The sequence below is a fragment of the Ochotona princeps genome, chromosome 27, assembly GCF_030435755.1.
Source record: "Ochotona princeps isolate mOchPri1 chromosome 27, mOchPri1.hap1, whole genome shotgun sequence".
Lineage (NCBI taxonomy): Eukaryota > Metazoa > Chordata > Mammalia > Lagomorpha > Ochotonidae > Ochotona > Ochotona princeps.
In genome coordinates this window covers 8,506,549-8,527,183 of record NC_080858.1, presented here as the reverse complement: position 1 = coordinate 8,527,183, position 20,635 = coordinate 8,506,549, and the positions used below count along the sequence as shown (strand labels likewise).

Below are 20,635 nucleotides of genomic sequence, written 5' to 3'. Positions count from 1 at the left end.
ACAGCTTAGGTCTGTGAACTTATTAAAGTGCTGCTGAGTTTCCATGGTATTTCTTTCTTACTCCTGCACCCACCTCCTGGTAGGACTAAGGGACAGCTGGCCTGAGGAATCTTTCAATGAACAGAGTGGGGGAGCAGTTCAGTCTTTAACTCCTATCTGTAATCCAAGGATCTGTCAGGGGGACATCTGTGATTCCGCTCACAGATTTGTCTCAAAGCCTTTGACAAGATAGTTCCTGTTAGCTGAAAAATTCTTACAGAGCGGTAAGTAGAAAATTAACAACCACCAAAAAGGGAGAATATGGATGATGTCCCAGGTGAGGAATCTGAAGATCTCACAGGTAGAGCGTGGCCGAGCAGGTAGGGGAGGCAGGGGCGGGGCGGGGGGCAGTGGCTGGTCAGCAGGTGCGGTGCTCCAGGCTGACAGAGGAACAAGTTGGGGCATGGTAGAGTGACTACTGTATGAAGTGTTTTAAAATAGTGGCTGGTATTATGGCTTAAGGAGTTAAGGCACTACCTGGCTAGCTCAACACATCAGAACACTGGTTGGAGTCCCTGCTGGTCTCCTTCCAATGCAGCCTGCTGCTCGCGTGGCTGAGGGAAGGCAGCTTGAGACGGCTTGTGTGCTTGAGTTCTCGCTGCCCCCATGGGAGAGCTCGATGGAGTTCCTGGCTTCAGCCTCGTCCAGCCCCAACCATTGCAGCCATCTGGGAAATAAACCACTAGATGGATCTCCTTCCCTCTCTCTCAGTACCTCTGCCTTTTAAATAAATACAATAAATCTTTGGGGGGGGGGGAAGCCCAAGATAGCTGAAAAGGATTTTGAGTTCTCGCCTCAACAAAATTGATTTGATCATGACAGGTACATGGCACATCACCATACATGTCATATATATGTGTCACTTAACAGAATAAAAAAAATTTAAATTCATCTGTTAGAAATTAGGTTCTTTTGCAATCATTACTGCTTTTTAGGAAGTTATGTTTGCGTGTAGAGAATGAAACATCTTCCCTTTTGAATTCTAATGCGATGTCTTAGTCTTTTAAAGAGCTACGGTGAACACAAAATTAATATTTAATAGATCCCAGAAGAACTTGAATTTTAAAAATCTGTTTGCGTGTTCTGAGTAGTTTCTAAGTGATAAGTTGATTGATTTCCCTGTTTTTTATCTCGGAAGTTTCTCTGATTTTTTTTTTTCTCATTGCACTGTTGATTTGCCCAGTTCTTTAAATTCTCTTCCATTGCACAGCAAGTTTAAGTGTCACAAAGATAGGATTGGGAGAGCAGCCTCAGGGAGGTGTGCGCCAGGCAAGGTGGTGCGGGAGGCACTTAGGGCTGTTTGCTGTGGGGAGCTTGGGAACAGTGCTAAACCTCGGCATCCTAAAGGCCAACCTTACTCCTTCAAGGTCACTGACCAGGGGCATTGGCTCCCATGGTGGTCTGTCCTCACCCCCTGTGTTCCATATACTCTCAAGAAAATGAGAGTATAAATAAATACAATTTACAACTAAATACAATATTTGGCACTGCCAATATTTGGCACTTATAAATAAATACAATTTTTGGCACTGCTACCCGGAGCATATAAGGAAAAAAACAAAAAAGGGTTAGCATAATCCATCCTTTTAAGCCCTTGTGTGCACTGATCTAGTCCCAGGTGCTCCTGCTCCCATGCAGCTCCCCTGCTAAGCAACTGGAAATGACCAAGTGCTCGGGCCCCTGCCGTCCATGGCTGGAGTTCCAGTCTCTTGGCTTGTGCCTGGCTGAGCCCCAGCTCTTGGAGCCATTTGCGAAGTGACCCACCAGCTGGAAGATCGCTTGTCTCTTCCCTCTGTCACTCTGTCTTTTCAAATAAATAAGTAAATCTTTCCTAATTTAAAAATACCCACAATCAATTTGGCGGAAGTAATTCACAATACTGTTTTCCTGAAAATGTTTTGCAAACACACATGCATCTTTAAGAAGGGAACCTGTTGAAATTGCCTGGTTTCCTAGTCATTGGTATTCAGTGACACCTCAGGTCTGGGTGCACCAACCCAGGATGCTGCTGTGTCTCTTGATGGTTCTGTCCACCTGCCCTTTGCAGACAAATGCTTCCCACCCCTCACCCTGCTTTTCCCTTAGAACTTTGGGGAAACGCATTTCAGGCATCTCCTCTTCCTACACAGCTACAGAACTTTTATCCCTTATTTTCCTAGAAAATGTGTTTCTACTTAAAGTTTGGTTTTGAACTGTCTCTTCCCCCCCCTCCCCTAGTGTTTTAACAGTACCTACAGCAATGGGACATGAAAATCAGAACCGGACAGTCTATTTTTCCTGGCATGGGGAACCTGACCCAGGTCCAGGAGCTTCCGTGGGGTGTCCATTCCCCGTAAGGTTGGCTCCCTGCCTGGGTCAGGTTCAGAGGCTATGTCATAAGGTGACTCTGCCTGGCATCCCTAGAGGAATCAACTTTGCTAGGTGGACGGAAACACTCTCGCCCTCAGTCCATCTCTCTTAGACTGGCCTCTCTTGGCTGGCTGCTTACTGTGCCCCAGGGGCTGGTAGGAATGTGGATGTGACAGAATTCTGATTACAGCGTAGACTGCCCCCCACCCAACCCCCCCCCCCACAGGTCTCACCTTCCCTCAGCAGCTGGCCTACGACAGGCCTGAGTTCTTTATCAAGTTCTTTATCAAGTTCTTATATGCCAACTCTTGTGCGGACCAGTTAGACCAGTTAATCTCAACTGTTTATTTTAATTTTTTTAATTTTTTGGTGGTGGTGGTGGTTGTGTATGTGTGTTGTCAGGGGAGGGGGAGGGAATTGTTGCAAAATGACAGTGACAGCTGCTTTGCTGAACTTCGTACAGTATCTAAACACTGCCTGCCCGTATTTGAACTTTTCAGGGGGAGAAAGAACAATACAAGGTGATGTCTGAGCTTTGGAGTTACGCTCACCTCCTAGCCTCCTGCCCTTGTGTGAAACCTCATGGCTGTGACCAGTGCTGACAGCTGACCATCTCCACTGACTGTTCTATTGGATGAATTTCTCTTTTAAAATCTTAGTGTCCTTGAAAGGCAACAGACACCTCTTTGGCGTTTGCGTGTTGTTTCTAAGTCACCTGTGAGTGTTTCTAAGTGCATCCGTGAGTGACCGGGGGCTGCTTCGCACCGCACGCTGCTTCTGCACCACACGCACTGCAGTCCTAAGCCCCACTTCTCGGTTCTGCTCCCTGTGCCAACGCATTTATTTGAGTGTCTGGTCATTGAGCAGTATTTGTTTTTTTAGTTTTTTGATCATGTTCTTATGTTCTTGCTCTTCTGGTTGTTAAATCACAACTTTAGCATTCTGGGCTTACAACAAAAGACAAAAGAATGGAATTGTGTCTCTCCTTAAATATGATTTGTTAAAATTCAGGACACAGGCACAAATACTTGGTCCCTTGGATTTGAATTCCACAAATTTTGCTACTTCATTCTTGTAGTCACTGTGCTACTACCAGATAAATTTTGAGTGATGGAAAGCCTCTGAGTCCGTGAGGTGACCATGGAGTGGAAGGTCATTGATGGGGGAAGTGCTTCCGGGGCGTGGTGAAGAAGTGACTCACCTGGAAGAGGGCGTGGACGGAACAGGAAGTGCCTTTTCTGTGACTTGTGTCACACAACTGGAAAGCAGGGCAACAAAACCTGACCCTTCTCTTAGTACTTGAATTGAGTAGCTCCTTGGCTTCATGTAGTTCTTTTCTGGAATACAGAGAATGTATATTATGGAAAAGCTGTGCATAGACCTCAAAAAAAAATACTTTCTGCACCAAAATATCTTTTATCTTTTCATTCCATTTGTCATGAAAGCTTTGAAGTCTCCTATTACTGAGTAAACATGGCACTTTCAGAAATTGTCAGCGGCGGTAACAAGTGACAGATCTGAATAAGAGTTTAAGAGCATACATGGGTTCCCACGCTGAGGAGCGTGGCATACATCAACCACGCCATCAACCCAGTGGGCCTGTCTGCCTTCACAATCAGACAGGTTCCTCGGATAAGGCGTTCCTAAGCCAGCGTCTGGGCACTGTTTACCTGTGCAAGTCCTCTATTTTGATTTCATTAAATTCTTTACATTCTTTTTATTTGAAAAACCCTCCTGTGTTTGTAGGGTGGAGTATATCTACCTTCGCTGTTGACGGTGGGTCCATCTTGATTAATTTATATTTAGGGAGGAAAGAGCTTGGCTTATGTGATAACGTGCTAAGAGACAGCTAGGTCCCAAGTAGGTTATACTTTACTGTTTTGTTTTTTCCCCTTTTCTAAGCTATAGGAGATGTCACTGTAATTATTTTTTTATCTTTCCAAGCTATAGGAGATGTCACTGTGTGTAATTATTTTTCTATCTCCTTTTCCTCAGCATGATTCACTTTAGCATTTCCTGCCACTGAATATTTAAAAAGCAGTATCTGTAATAAAACTGTTTGAGTTAACTAATTTACTTGGACTCACACAGAAACCACTAATGTTTTATTGAAAAGTTTCATGTTTCCTCTACTGTAGCTATAAAAATGGGTTTGTTTGTCAGAGAGGATAAACTCAGTATTTGCTGTGAATGAAAAGCCCACGGTCACCTTGACAGGCAAGAATTCTATCACTGAACCACCCATGCACCCACAGTCAGCTTGACTTCATGCCTGAAACACTGTCCCAGAGATAGGAAGGCATCTCAAAAGGTTTAATTGAAACATGGAAGTAAAAGGTAAGTTTATTTCGGTGCAGAAGATCCAGGAAGCCCACGTGGGTGTGCTCTGCACAAAGTTTCTGGAGATGTGTCCTGTAGTTAGTGTAGTGTAGTTAACTTTGTAGCATTCACGAGCCTTGCCCAACTCAGATCACTAGCTGGTTGTATTGAGCAGCTGACCTTGACCGAGTGTCTAATTTCTTGTTGTTGTTTAAAGATTTATTTATTTTTATTGGAAAGTCAGATATACGGAAAAGAGGAGAGACAGAGAGGAAGATCTGTCCACTGATTCACTCCCCAAGTGGCTGCAATAAAAAGAACTGAGCCAATCCCAAGCCAGAAGCCAGGAGCTTTCTCTGGGTCTCCTATGTAGGTGTAGGGTCCCAAGGTTTGGGCTGTCCTTGACTACCCTCCCAAGCCACAGGCAGGGAGCTGGATGGGAAGCAGGGTGGCAGGGGCACAAACTGGCGCCCATATGGGATTCCGGGCGTTTGAGGAGAGAACTTTTAGCCACTAGGCTACCACACCGGGTCCAAGAGTGTCTGACTTGTTTATGTCTTCATTGTCCTGTGTGTTTAATAATAAATAAAAATTATAAATGAATATTGAAAAGAGAAAACACTGTATATGGAGGTTTTTCAGAAAGTTCATCAGAAATGTGTTTTATGGGAAAATACGTATGGATTTCAAAAAAAATCTTTGTACCATACTAAACTTATCTTTTTTTACTGATTTATTTTTATTGGAAAGTCAGATATACATAGAGGAGGAGAGACAGAAATATCTTCCGTCCGATGATTCACTCCCCAAGTGACCACAACGGCTGGTGCTGTGCTAATCTGAAGCCAGGAGCCAGGAACCTCCTCCTGGTCTCCCACGCGGGTGCAGGGTCCCAAGGCTTTGGGCCGTCCTCGACTGCTCTCCTAGGCCACAAGCAGGGAGCTGGATGGGAAGTGGAGCTGCCGGGATTAGAACCGGTGCCCATATGGGATCCCGGTGCGTTCAAGGCGAGGACTTTAGCCGCTAGGCCACGCTGCCGGGCCCAAAATAAATAAATCTTAAAAAAAAAAAAAATGTTCCTGGCTGTTGGATGAAGCTTAGCCCAAGCCCTAGCCACAGTAGCCATTTGGAGAGCGTGTTAGCAGGTGGAAGATTGATCTCTCTCTTTCTCTCTCTCTTATCTCTGTCTGTGTGATTCTTTTTAAATAATATTACCCCCCAAAATTTGAATAAGTCAAAATTGTAAGGTTCCATCTTGTCTGCCTTCCATAACCACGGATGAAAATGAGCAAGAGCAGACCAGTTTATCACGCTATTGGTTCTCCTGTCAGCAACCCTCATTTTAGGATCTGCTTCAGGAGTTACTGGGAACTTCCAGTATACGTGGAATTTTTTGGGTAATGTGGACCGCAGGATGGTTTCAAAGACCGGCTCTGCCAGCCCCTGGGCAGGTGTCCTGATAGCCATGACACACTCTGACCAGGCCTCAGGCCGTCCTGCTCAGAGAGGTGATAGTACGGGCCACACTGGTGGCCAGAGCATGGCTGGCTCTGAAGGGCAAGCTGTCTCTCACCTGTCCAGCTTCCATGTACTGGCATGAGTGACCTTACACCCCTGGACAGGGGGCACCATGTGTCCACCCTCTCACTGGCCTCCCTGGGCCGACGTCCACAGCTTCCCTGGAAACTGCCCCAGCCTCAGCCGGAGAGTCTCTGGAGCTTTGTTGGCTCATGATTTAAGAAGAATATGGCAAAGCTGGAATGGTAGAGAGGAAAAAAAAGGGGGGGTGGGGAAGAAAGTTGCGTGTGTGGAGTGAGGGGGCGCTGCTCCAGCTGCAGCCTAGCCAGGACCCCTGGACTCACTTCCTCACCCAGCCGAATGTTGAGTCATGGGATGAAACTAGAGGCTGACTGACAGCACAGGACAGGGCATGGGTCTGTTCGATTTAATCACCAACCTGCACGGAGCGTTCAGCTTTATGAACCTTTCAAGACACACAAAAGAAAAAAAAAAATCCTGTGATTGAGACAAATCTCTAAAACGAAAGATACAAAACTACCTTTAGCAGAGGTGCGTTGTTAATGGTGGCAATGAGCACTTCTCACATCAAAGACAAAAGCAAGATTTTGTTTTCTTGGTTTTTCTGCGTTGTCCCTGCAAGGGACTTGAACTAGCTTACCCATCACCACTTGTAGCCACCACAGCACACACTAAAAGGCCGGCAGCATGTCCTCTATGGCTCCCATGAGATATTTAACATGCTGTGTCCCTTGTTTGTAAAACCTGCTCCCAGGATGGGCCACGGATGAGTTGAATGTTTGGTCATTTCTTCATGTGAGGAGTTGGTGGTCTGTATCTTCCTGTGCACCCAGTGTCTCCCTGCCACCCAGCTCGGGGACACCCATGACCTAGTTTGAGGATTCTGCCCAGATTGGACTGTTGGCAGGCGTTTGAAGAGTAAACCAGTAGATGGGAACCCCTGATCTTTCTCTCTGTCCCTCTCTGTCTCTCAACTAAAGAAAATGAATACACGTTTAAAATATATCTGTCCTTGCAATAGAATCCTACTTGTGCTCCACCACCGTCTCCACGGGGAAATGTGTTCCAAGTTCCGAGGGAAACACCGAGCCCTTCTGCCTCCCAGGCCGTCGGCTGCCCTGAGGGCTGATGCACCACCCCACCTGTACTGTAGGCCCCTGTCTCCCGCTCAGGTCTGGCTCTGGGGCTGGGGGTGCAGCTGTGGGACATGGTCCCTGCAGAGCAGAAAGAAAAGGCTGGGGTTGCATCTCCTAGTTGGAGGTGCTGGGGGCTGCTGCTGGGGAGATGGAGAGATGAGACCCTCAAATGACTTACGAATGACTCTGATTTGGGGAGGAAGCTAGCAATAACTGTCGGTATAGCCCAAAATCTACAGAAGCCATGTTCTCCCTAAATAACAACATCAAGAAAGCCAGCAGTCGCTGGCACACTGCCCTGGTCCATGAAGGCATTTCCCACCCTCCCAAAGGGTCCTAGTCTGAAAGCTGTTACTGGTGGTAAAGCAGAATCGCAGTGGCTGGTTTGCTGTGCTGTGGGAAGTCTGATCAGGATGGGGCTTTGCAAGTTTACATTACCAAGCAATCCTGCCGATGTTCAGTGTTTTCACATAGGATGGCAATACTCTGTAATAGTTAACATGTGTTTGGGAGGGCAGGTGGGTGGGTTGGTTTGTATTCACTTGTTTAAGAGCTTGAAGGGAAATTACTATCATCATGCAGACAGGAAAACATTTGGTACTCCACTAAAACCTAAGATAGTATTGGAAACTTACATGTGGTATTTAAAATAGCCAAACTCACAGAAACAGAAAAGACAGTGGGACAGGTGTTCTGGTAGTGTGGCGTTTCTGTTGTTTGGGGCGAGTGTGATCTGAAGCTGCACTTACAGCCTCTTGCCTGAGAAGTGTGTGACGCAGATACAGGTCTCTTTCTGGGAGGAGGGGGCTCCCAGGTGAGAATCACAGCTTCTCTATAGGTTTCCCAGCGTTAAGACTTTGTCACGAAAGATAAGGGACTGGATATTTTTAAAACAAACTTTTAATTGAACTTTTTTTCAACTTACTAAAGCAGTATATATTGATGCTTGATTACTTTTGCAACCTTGATTTTTATCCCAAAGAATCAATGACATTAAAAGTCTTCAAAAAGGTCCACGAACATGGTTATTATGAAACAACGGTACCTGTATTTCCTTCATTCAATTCTCTGAACTGCTTTAAGTACCCCATACAAATCTTACTGAAAATGTAAAGGGTTTGGAGAAATTTGTTCAGCTGTATGCCCTGGGTTTCTTGCTAGTCTCTGGCCTTAAACCGACTCTTTTTCTCCCAGAAAACATGAGGTCTCTGAGGGCCTGCTAACCAGGCAGCAGAGTTATGAGAATCCACTGTTCCCAGCTGTGTAGATGGGAGTTAAGGAAGCTGCTCAGGATTGGCCCAGAGCTGATGCTGTGCCCCGGGGGACACTGTACCTTCTCTGGGACAAAGCTGGGCAAGGTCCCTTAAGGACACAGGACAAAGCTTCAGTTTATAGTAAATGATATTTTATGAGAAAGGCTTTAGAGTTTTATTATTATTATTATTATTAGTGTTATTATTATTAGAAAGATTTACAGAGAGAGGAGAGACAGAGAAAAAAAATGTTCCATCCACTGATTCACTCACTCCAGTGGCCACAGTGGCTGGAGCTGAGCTGATCTGAAGCCGGGAGCTTCTTCTGGGTCTCCCACATGGGTTGCAGAGTTGCAAGGCTTTGGGCTGTCCTCCACTGCTTTCACTGCTTTCCCAAGCCACAAGCAGGAAGCTGGTTGGGAAGTGGAGAAGCTGGGATTAGAACCAAAGTCTGTACGAGATCCCAGTGCATGCAAAACAAGGACCATAGCCATTAGACTACCTCACAAGGCCCAGGTTTTAGTGGTTTTAAAATTAGCTTTTTAATCATTACTGATTCACTCTGAAGCACTAATGCCACTGCAAGCCCTAACACATAGCTCATGTTCTCTTAGACAAATCAGGGTCCCTTAATATCTCATAAACTTAAACTAATTTTTAAAAAAAATGCAACCAAGAAATAGAAAGATGATGAAACAATGAACAAATCAAATTAATCCTAGACCAATTACAGATTTAGCACATGAAGAGTTGGGATTTTGAAAACGGACCAGAAAAACAAATGCATTTAACTGATGTTTTGCAGGCTCATAGCATCCTGAAGAACACAGGCCAGGTAGCTTTGTATTGCCTGTGTGGGAATGTGACTCTCCACTGGGCATGCAATGCAACCAACTTTTTTCTTTTTTTTTAATCCATTTCTTTCCACCATGCCAAGCCTAATGTTGGTGTCTTCCTGGTGAAGGTGACTGCACCAGGCTTGGGACAGGGAGGAGGGACACAGGAACCAGGAGGCACACGCGCAGTGTTGACTGACGAGGGCTGCTGAGAAACGTGCATCCCCAGAGCTGGCAAGGCTGTTGGAGATGAGCTCCATGATTCATGGTTCCAGAAGTGCCAGGAACTGCTCTACCTTTATCTGTTCTCAACCTCAGAAATTATCCTCATGAGAAAAAAGAAGTAATTCCAAAAGAGAAATAAATGGCTTATCTGTTGAGCAGCTGGACCTGGTCAAGTATATAAGACTGTTCAACTCAGTAAAGCATCACAGGTAGTGACTGAAGTGATCCAGCCTGCAAGAAGAGCCGTGACATCACACGGTGGCATGACAGCTGTGTGCTGGTGCACCTGTGTGGTTGTGCAGAGAGCAGAAGCCCATGGCTGACCCGGGTACTCAGGTCACAATGTAGTAAAACTGGATTTGCTCCATGTAGTATTTTTGCATGGTAGTATTGTGTAAGAAATGTTGAGGTTCATTTTTATTTAAAAAAATATATATATTTTTTTCTCTCTTTTCCAGCTGACTCCAGCGCCTCTGCCTTCTGCGTGTTCCTGTGGCCGGAGACATGACCTGACACCCTGATGAGCGCTTTCAGGGCCCTGGGGTGACAAGCCGGTGCACCATGGAACTTAAAGTATGGGTGGATGGAGTTCAGAGAATTGTGTGTGGGGTCACTGAAGTCACAACGTGCCAGGAGGTCGTGATAGCCTTGGCTCAAGCAATAGGTATGTGAGCTCAGGACTGTTGGAGCAAACAGCGCCCTGCCCTTCCTGTGTGTGTGTGTGTGTGTGTGTGTGTGTGTGTAGCTTAGGTGTGGGTCTCTGGTGGGGGGTCTCCATTCATTTCCACAGTGGATTGCATGGACACACCTGGCTCCTGGTTGTTGGCCAGTGCTGTACACCTGTGAGGATGCTTGTTCTCTGTTTTTCCCTAGTTCTCCATCATCTTGAATCTAAAATCTGCACTGCATTCTGTGGTGTTGATGCTAATCTGTGATTCCTTCAATCACAAACGGTGTTTTGTATGTTGGTTGGTTCGTTCATTCATTCATTCATTTGAAAGGCACACAGAGAGATCTTCCACCTGTTGGTTTCCTTGCCTGCAACATCCAGAGCTGGGGCCAGGCCGAGCCAAGATCCGTGAGTGAAGGAGCCCTGGCACCCCAGCCATCCTTTGCTGCCTCCCAGGAGCATTAGCAGGGGGCTGGATCAGAAGGGCAAATGCCAGCACCCACTAGGATGTGGGTGGCCCCAGGTGGTGGCTTGACGTGATGTGCCACACCCCTGCCCCTGGAACGGATGTTTCTAGTTCCCAGAATCTCTCAACAGGGGGAGGAAAATTCTATTTGTAAGCTGACTACTATCAGAAAAGAAGACGCAAATTAAGTAACAAGATTCCTCCTCAAAATATACGGTGTGTTTTTTAAATATTCCACAGCAAAGATGGTTCTGTCTGATTTTCCCATTGTGATGCTCCCGTTCCTTCTAATTATTTTAAGTTCACTGTTACCATAGATCATGCATGGTTACTTCCTGGAAGTCCTGGGATTTTGATGAGGGCATACACACTAGCCTCGGTAAAGCCAGTGACATGGAGCTGTCTAAACACTAGCTGAAAAATCGTATAGCATTTTGGCATTATTTATATGACACAGTGAATAACCCCTATCCAAAATGCTTGGATCAGAAGTATTTTGGATTTCAGATTTGTTTTGGATCTGAAGGGAGGGTGGTATTTGCATATATAATAATGAGGTATCTTGGGGAAGAGCCAAGCATGAATGTGAAATTCATTTTGTACTTTGTGTACATGTATACAGTTAGTCTGAAGGTAGCTTTATGCACCATCTTTAGGAATTTTGTACTGAAATAAAAGTTTTGCAGTGTGGAAGTCTCCACATAGGACATTGTGTCAGCGCATAAAATGTTTCAGAGTTTAGAGGATTTGGGGTTTTTGGATTAAAGATGCTCAGCCTGTATCAGAAATAATGCTAATAGTTTCCTGAATAGGAGACACGCTGCTGTAACACACTGTTGCCAGGAGCCATCGGCAGTGTGCCTCGGGTGTGCATTGGCAGGAACCTGAGATGGGGGGCAGAGCCAGGCCTGAAATCCACGTATTCCTGTATGTGATGTGTGATTTCTGACTCCTGGCTCCACTGCTCTCCAACTAATCCATCAGCACATCCCACCCTTAATGGGTGCTGGGGCTGTGCCTCTATCCACAGCCGCAGTGACCACTCTGGCAGAAGCTGTCATGGTTTCTCCCTGGGTTTATCTCACAGCTTTTTGACCCACCTCCTTGCTTCAGCGCTTTCCCCCTTCTAGCTTGTTCTCAGCTGCTGCTGCTGCTTCCTCTGATTTTTTTTTTTTTTTTTTTTTTTTTTTTTTTTTTTTTTTTTTGGTGGTGGTGTGGGGAAGATGTATTGATTTATTTGAGTGTTTCATGGTTACAGGGAGAGGGAGAGAGAACAAATCTTCCATCCATGGATTCACTCCTCAGGTGGCCACTATAGTCAGGGCGGAACCAGGATGAAGCTAGGAGATTGGTCCAGGCCTCCTATGTGGGTGGCAAGGGTTCCAGCACTTGGGCCATCTTCCACTGCCTTCCCAGGCACATTAGCAGGGAGCTTGATCAGAAGCGGAGCAGTCAGGACACGAGCCAGCAGCTCAATAGTTAGCTAGAATGATCCACAGAACTCAGGGAACTAAGGGAAGACCTACTATGATAAGCCAGTAATTGTAAAGGACACAGCTAGGGAACAGACAACTGGAAAAACGATGAATGGTGATAGGTGAGGTGAGAGGGTTCTCCTACCCAACACCTCAGTGTGTTCACCCTCAGAACTCCCTTGTCTAGGCTTTTCTTTTTAAATTTTATTTAAGGGGCTTCCATCTGCTGTCTTGCTTCCCAAAAGCCTGCAACAGCCAAGGCTGGGCCAGACCCAAAGCCAGGAACCTGGAACTGCCCCACATCTCTCTGGTGGGTGTCCGGGGCCCACATTACTTGAGATATCATCTGGTACCTTCCAGAATGCCCGTAAGCAAGAAGAGGAGGGAGTCAGGAGCGATAGTGGACATCCACCCCAGTTCCTCTGAGATGGGATGTGGGCATTGTAACCATTAAACACCTGCCCAAACTGCTTGACATACTATGCTGGATTAAACCGTGGGCCTTTGCTGATGGGCTCCATCTCCAAACCCTCTCCCCTTCCCGGAGGTGGGAAAGGGGGCAGGAAAATCCAAGGCTCCGTTCCCATGGTTCATTTCTCTGGCCAAAAGTCCCAATCCCAGAATGCCATGGAAAGGGCCCTTGATGAATAAGCTGAACCACTCCCCCTCCCCGATCACTTTCCAAGCCTTCTGTTGGGAACTGAGGACAAAGATTGATGTATTTCCTCATGTATCATAGGCTCAACACAGGTCTGTGAATGTGTGAATTTTTTAAGTTGTTTTTTTCCTATAAGTCATAGATTGGACTCCCTGAACCACCTCTAAGATTTTTATGAAAGGAATGTGAATATGAAATATGGAAGGAACTTATTTAATTAGATGAAAATAATCCATTATCCCGTTCATCTCAGTCCTCCAGTAAGAGTCCATTGATATATGAAGAAATCTGCCTGTGATTTTTCTCAGTATATGAAGTGAATAGTTCTGTTTCAGTTGCTTCAACTCTTTCAAAATTATAATCAGTATTTTATTTATTAATGAGGTCACAGTGATCCGACAGTGGCATATAGTCCAGCAAAGCTGAAACAGCTTAATCTACAAATGCCTTGGCTGGCTGGATAGATGGATGGACGGATGGATGGATGAATTGGTAGATCAGATGGTCCCTTGTGTTACTTCTAAGACTACTTCAATACAGTGTGCAGTGTAAAACTAAGTATCCATTTCATAAAACCTAATAGAGGGGCTTAACGGGGAATTCAAATCTGTCTTAATGAAATAGATCTGTAGGGCCTTACCAACTGCTGATAGTACAAATAGTGATTATGGGACTAAATTCCTATATGAAATATTTAAAACTTGATTTTTATACCAAAATCTGTTAGTTCACTTACATTTTTCTTTTAAAAAGCCTTTTTTTTTCATATAGCCAAGTGGAATTTCTTTTTTCTTTTTTTGCTTAATAGCAGTAAATGTGCATTATGTCACAAAAGGGAGATGTGGGCAGCAAAAGCCATTCTAAATAATCTTTCATTCTCAGAGAACAGCAGTGCTATTAAACATTGGAAAAATCAGCTTCATTTTTCACTATCATCTGAAATCAGGGGCTTTAGAATTTTTAATTTAGCCCCTTGAATGGAATGATTCAGTTCTCTTCTTGAAGATGCCCCCCGGGGCTGACAGATCTGGAGGGGCTCCACGGCTGTGGTGCCATCCCTGGTATCACAGGCAGAGGACTCAAGGTCCCAGGAAAGGACGCAGCTGACGTGCTGGGCAGTGGAGCCGTACGTACCGCCCTGTGACCTCCAGAGCAGGCAGCACACATGGGACGCTTTAACCTTGCAGATGTGCCACGTGGGTTTTTTTGGGGGGCGGGTAATTACACTCATTTTGAATGTGGAAACCTTTGGAACCTTTTTTATTATTATTATTCCAAAAAGTGCATCCAGGATGCTAAGGCTTGCCTTTTCACTCTCCATATTTGCCTGGGCATCTTGATGACAGTGATTGATTTTTGTATATCATTTTATTCATTTTCTCAGAACTTTGTTTTTTTTCTGAAGGACTTATTTGAAAGGCAGAACAACAAGGTGGGTGGGGAGACTCAAGAGAGACATCTTCCATCTGCTGGTTCACTCCCTAAATGGCCACAACAGCCAGGGCTGGGCCACATCAAACCTAGGAGACAGATACTGCAACCTGGTCTCTCATGTGAGTGGCAAGAGCCCAAACTCCTGGGACAGCGTCATCATCTTTTCCAGGCACACTACCAGGGAGCTGTATGAGATAATCAAACAGGCAGGACTGGAACCAGCCTCCAACATGCAACAGCTGCACCCCAAGCTGTGGTGTAACTTTCTGCTGCCACAATGCCAGCCCCCACCCCCATCCAAACATTTTTAAATTATATTGTCTCGGGCCCGGCAGCGTGGCCTAGCGGCTAAAGTCCTCGCCTTGAACGCCCCGGGATCCCATATGGACGCCAGTTCTAATCCCAGCAGCTCCACTTCCCATCCAGCTCCCTGCTTGTGGCCTGGGAAAGCAGGCGAGGACGGCCCAAAGCCTTGGGACCCTACACCTGCGTGGGAGACCTGGAAGAGGTTCCAGGTTCCCGGCTTCGGATCGGCGCGCACCGGCCGTTGCGGCTCACTTGGGGAGTGAAACATCGGATGGAAGATCTTCCTCTCTGTCTCTCCTCCTCTCTGTATATCCGGCTTTCCAATAATAATAAAATCTTTAAAAAAAATTTTATTGTCTCACTTAACTCTCAAAACCACCTTATCAAGGAAGGAAATATTGATGGCACCCTAGAGAGAGGAGGATGAGGCTACAGGACATTTAATGATGGGTTCACGTCATGCAGATAGATGATGGAGGCAGACTTGAGTACACCATCCAGTTCCAGTACCCTGATCCCACTCCTCTGAGCGGCTTTACACACCATTGGAAATTGCTTTGGAAGGACTGAAGTCAAACGATGGTCATGACAGCAGCAGCATATAAAGCAAGCTGCTGGGCAGCCCCTGTGCCATACAGATAAACTGTCCTGAACTAAACCATCTGTGAGGTGTGGTCAGTGCTGAGGAATGCCTGATCTTCAGCATCAGTGGGACATTTTAGAAGTGAAGAATCTGTCACTCACCCAGGAATTTATTCACCCTGGCTTGAAACCCTCTCCCAGTATCCTATATGAGTGCTGGTTCCATTCCCAGCTGTTCTGCTTCCTGTCCAGCTCCCTGCTAAAGCACCTAGGAAAGCAGTGGGAGGTAGCACATGTGCTTGGGCGCCTGCCACCCACATGGGAGACTAGGATGGAGTTCTGGGCTCTTAGTTGTGGCCTGGCCCAGCACCAACCTTAACGCACATTTGGAGAGTTAACCAGCTGATAGAAGAACCTTTTCTTCCTCCTTCCTTTCCCTGTTTCTCTGTAACTCTGCCTTTCAGATAAATCTTAAACACACACAAAACCTCTGCTAGCCACCAAAGCTATGACTAGCAGCTGCTCCCAAAGTGCAGGTGTCCTTGAAGGAGGGGGTAACGGTGCTTATGGCAGTCTGTCTTCCTATATGTAAGCTGCTTCTGAGCTGCGGAACACATGGTCCTATTTACACACCCAGGGCTCAGAAACTCAGGAAATTTGAAAAAGAAAACAGGGCAAGCAAATCAGCAGCTGTATATCCTGATACAGCTGCCGGGTAGCTGCTCAGGGTGTTTGCGACTGGTTTTCATAACATTAACTGCTCATGTACCAAAACAATCCATCTGACCCACCTACCATATGTGAAAATATATAGGTTTTTCAAGCTTTAGGATGTAACATTGACTGTAAAACTGTATCCTAATTCCATAACCACTTATGAGAGTGTACCTATTTTTAAACTTAATAGATGTGATTTTATTGTTTTACTTTTTAACGATACCGATTGGCTTTGTTTTTGTTTTAAGGGGAATCTTTGAAACTGCTACTATGAGAACTAAACCCAGCGAGGGTCCTCCTCTTTAAACTCCTCTTCTATATATGCCCTCTTGAAGGGTGGCTGGTGCTCAGCCTGTCTCTAGGATGAGCTGGGGGCTGGCCGGGCCGCCCTGGGGAGACAGAGGCGATGCAGGCAGCTGGCCTGAACTGGGTCTCTCTTGTGTTAAGGAGAGGCCCCCTTCCTCCCTAGCACTGAGGTGCAAAGAAAGCAGAAGCAGTTGTGCAGTTTATTCAGGCTTCAAGATTCCACCTAGCTTCGGGGCCTGGCCTCTCACCGCTGCAGAGGAAGTCCTCTGGCCCCTGTGTTCGCCCTGGAAATAAACTTTGTTCAGTTTTGCCCAAGAGGCAAAGTTCAGGACACTTGGGCATTCCACAAGAGCATAAGGAGATGTTTAGGCTCCAAGTTGACAGTTGAATAGTTAAAGCCTGTCTGCGCAGTTCACCCCTGGAGTTTTACATCTTGAAAAGGTTTGGCGTCTTCAATAACGGCTTACAGGCAACATGGAGTGAGTTCTGGAGCTTGCCCCTGGGTACTGGTGAGGAACACAGAACAGGCGTTGGGATGGGTGCTTTAGACACCCGCATCTCAAATTCAAGTGCTTGGGCTGGATTCCCCGATCTGGATCCTGACTCTAGCTTCCTCCTGAGATAGACCCTGGTCATGGCTCACCCTCTCACCCAGCCCCCGCCACTGTGGGCATTTGGGAGTAAACCAGGAGATGGGAACTCTAAGTGTGTGCTCTTTCTCTCTGTCGGTCTGTTGCCTCTCAGATAAATAAGAATCAACACACAGCTATCCAGTGGCATCCTCTGTTGCATTCCCGGCTATTCCATATCCCATTCTGACTTCCCTGGATTGTTATCCCATTTGTCTAGGTCGAACCGGAAGGTACACTCTCATAGAGAAATGGAGAGATACCGAGAGACACCTGGCGCCTCACGAGAACCCCATTATATCCCTGAACAAGTGGGGGCAGTACGCTAGTGATGTCCAGCTCATCCTGCGGCGCACCGGGCCGTCCCTCAGCGAGCGGCCCACTTCGGACAGCGTGGCTCGGATTCCCGAGAGAACTTTGTACCGGCAGAGCTTGCCGCCCTTAGCCAAACTGAGGCCCCAGATTGACAAGTCGATCAAAAGGCGAGAACCCAAAAGGAAATCCCTGACATTCACAGGAGGTGCCAAAGGATTAATGGACATTTTCGGAAAAGGCAAGGAAACGGAATTTAAGCAAAGGGTGCTGAACAACTGCAAGACGAGCGCCGACGAGCTCAAGAAGTTGATCCGCCTACAGACAGAGAAGCTGCAGTCGATCGAGAAGCAACTGGAGTCCAACGACATAGAAATACGATTCTGGGAGCAGAAATACAGCTCCAGCCTTGAAGAGGAAATTGTCCGCCTGGAGCAAAAGATCAAAAGGAACGATGTAGAAATTGAGGAGGAGGAATTTTGGGAAAATGAGTTACAGATTGAACAGGAAAACGAAAAACAGCTGAAGGATCAGCTCCAAGAAATACGACAGAAGATCGCAGACTGTGAAAACAAACTAAAGGACTACCTGGCCCAGATCCAGACCATGGAGAGCGGACTCGAGGCTGAGAAATTGCAGCGGGAAGTGCAGGAAGCCCAGGTCAACGAGGAGGAGGTCAAGGGGAAGATCGGCAAGGTCAGAGGGGAGATCGACGTGCAGGGGCAGCAGAGCCTGCGGCTGGAGAATGGCATCAAGGCTGTGGAGCGGTCCCTGGGACAGGCCACCAAGCGGCTGCAGGTGAGAGCGCTTCCACCCACGGGCGTTTCCTGTCTTTTTAGAAAATTCTATCCTTCACTGCCATCTCCCCCATAGGTGAAGGGTTAAAAATAAATCCTAGCTTAGAAGTCTCCTAGACTCCTTGTGACTTCGGACTGGCCTTGGTGAGACCAAAACCAGGGGGGTGCCAAGGCCACGCACTACTCGCTCAGTGGGAGAGGCCTCCACATGGAGGCAGGTATTACTGCACAGGGCAGCTGGACCTGGTCCGTCGTGGTGAGAGGGCCAGTGTGACCTCTTAGAAGCCAGAAGGGGTGACTGAGGACTGTGGGGCTGGTTGACTGCCTCTCAGTCACTTCTCAGTTGTTGCCAATCCCAGCTGTGTTCCAGATGTTCATCCCAATGACCCCTTCCCACTCTACCCTCCCCAGCCATCCTTTGCTTTCCCAAGGACACTGATATGAAGTATCCGCTCTGATTTCTGCCCTCACCGGAACATGGAGAGAAATGCTGCTGTTTCTCCACCCACATGCTGCTGACTGCTCAGCTTGTGTTTCCTGGGTTCCCATCCGATCCCACGAAGACACTGTGATTGTGTCATAAGGGTTGCAAAGATGTGTTGGCCTCTAATCCACGAGATGGGAAACAGACATGATGGACAACAGTGTGGCTGTCTGTGCTTTTAATTAGAATGCAGATAATGATCAAAGCAGCTTAAAAAGGAAGTCCCATTGGAGTTCTGTCTTTAGGCGCACACTCAGCCACGTTTCGCATGCTGCTGTGTTGGGCCAGTTTCCATCATGGGAGGCGGTTGTGTTGGGCTGTGGCTGGTGTTTGCTGTCCTGACTAGCTTGGGCCAGCAGCCTCTGGAGCAATCTGGAATCTGAGAACCAGATGTTCACATGGCACCTGCACATGCTCAAGTGCGAGGTGAGCAGCTTTACGACAGGACAGGTTCCAGAAAAGAGAAAGCTGAGGTTCTGGAGACAGCTAGTGTGATCTCCCTTCCTGGTGAGTAACTGTAGTGACCATCAGGAATCTGTCACACACTGGAAGGCTGGAAGCCCTTAGTCCTTTGAGCACTGCCAGGAACTTGTGCTCGGGAGCCGACATTTGCCGGAAATTCCACCTTGCGGCAGCCACCTGCAGTGACTCCCACCTCCCACCGACAGGCCCCTGATGATCAGGTCACAAACACATCACTACTCAGAAAGTGGAGGAGACAACCACTTGCTTCTGATGTCTGCTCCACCACCCTGCAGGTGCTCAGACTCGCTCAGCCTGGGCGCAGGTTGGCCAGTGAAGAGCAGAGCTTCTCCAGAGTGGGAGGCCTCTCGTGACTTGTAGAACTTTCTGGCTGCCCAACCTTGATGCCCCATCCCAAAGAAAAGCATCACGTTTAAGAGGACAGATTGAAGACGCTGTTCTCTGTCCCATGCCAGTGTTTGGTCCATGCTTTGCAGGGGATTCCCATCTGTGACGGAGCTCTTGAGGGGAGGCAGGTTTCCCGCGGTTACTCCCAGTAGCAGGTGCGTGGTCACCAACACGTCTTCACCTAGCTGGTGGTGATGGTAAGTCTGAAAACAATAATTTCCATCTAGGACAAAGAACAAGAACTGGAGCAGTTGACTAAAGAGCTGCGACAGGTCAACCTCCAGCAGTTTATCCAGCAGACAGGGACAAAAGTGACCGTGTTGCCAGCTGAGCCCATCGAAATAGAGGCATCCCACACAGACATCGACAGAGGTAAGGAGCTGGTGGCTGGGCTTTCCCTCTTTATTTGCACTGGTTAACTTTGGATTATTCTGCCATTCACACCTGTTTCTGTCGTGTGGGGACATAATTCCTGAGACTTGGGACGACCTGTAACATCAGTTTGTTTACTTGCTTAGGTGATCATGCACTTACTAAATAAACCTCCTGTCGTTCATTTTAACCTGATGCTTTTTAAAATATTTTTTAAAATTTATTTGAAAAACAGAATGACAAAGAAAGAGGAAGACACATATAGGAAGAAAGATTAAGAGAAAAAGAGAGATCTCTCTCCCATTTGCTGGTCATCTCTTCCATCCTCCTGATGGTCACTACAGGCCAGGCTGACCAGGCAGAATCCAGGACAAAGGCCTCCCACGCAGGCGCTGCCTTCCTAGGCTTGTGAGCAGGGAGCCAGACCGGAAGCAGAGTAACTGATTGCAACTTGTACTCTTTTCTAGAATGCCAGCTTCAGAGGGGGCAGGTTAACTCACTGCGCCACCACACCTGCCCCCTGATTGCTTCTTTCCCCTGGATGATCTGTAAGTCGCAGCCCACTGACTTGGACTGTAGCTGCCGCTGCTCCTGAGTCTTGATCAGTGCGCACTAGCTTAGAGGCCACTTCCAGATCCATACATGCACGTGGTCTGAACAACCAGTAAAGAGACACAAAAGGCCCATCCTTCTCAAAGATCATTCACTGTCCAACTCGACAAAAGCTGATTTGTCAAGTAGACTTTCGAGTCAGGCATTTGGTGTAGCCACTAAGGTGTCACTTGAGACATCCCCGGTATCCCAGGTTGGGGTGCCTGAGTCTGAATCTTGGCTTCGCTTCTGATTCCAGCTTCCCTGGGA

General features: G+C 47.0%; 1 protein-coding gene across 1 annotated transcript in view; it reads left to right on the top strand.

Moving 5' to 3' along the window:
* RASSF8 (Ras association domain family member 8) overlaps positions 1-20,635 on the top strand; it is a 60,536-nt gene that overhangs the window by 39,279 nt on the left and 622 nt on the right. Inside the window, exons 2-4 of the mRNA XM_058655810.1 lie at positions 10,155-10,360; positions 17,160-18,049; positions 19,630-19,774. Coding sequence (XP_058511793.1) covers positions 10,258-10,360; positions 17,160-18,049; positions 19,630-19,774 — 1,138 coding nt within the window. The 5' untranslated portion in view covers positions 10,155-10,257. The remainder of the gene's footprint in view (positions 1-10,154; positions 10,361-17,159; positions 18,050-19,629; positions 19,775-20,635) is intronic.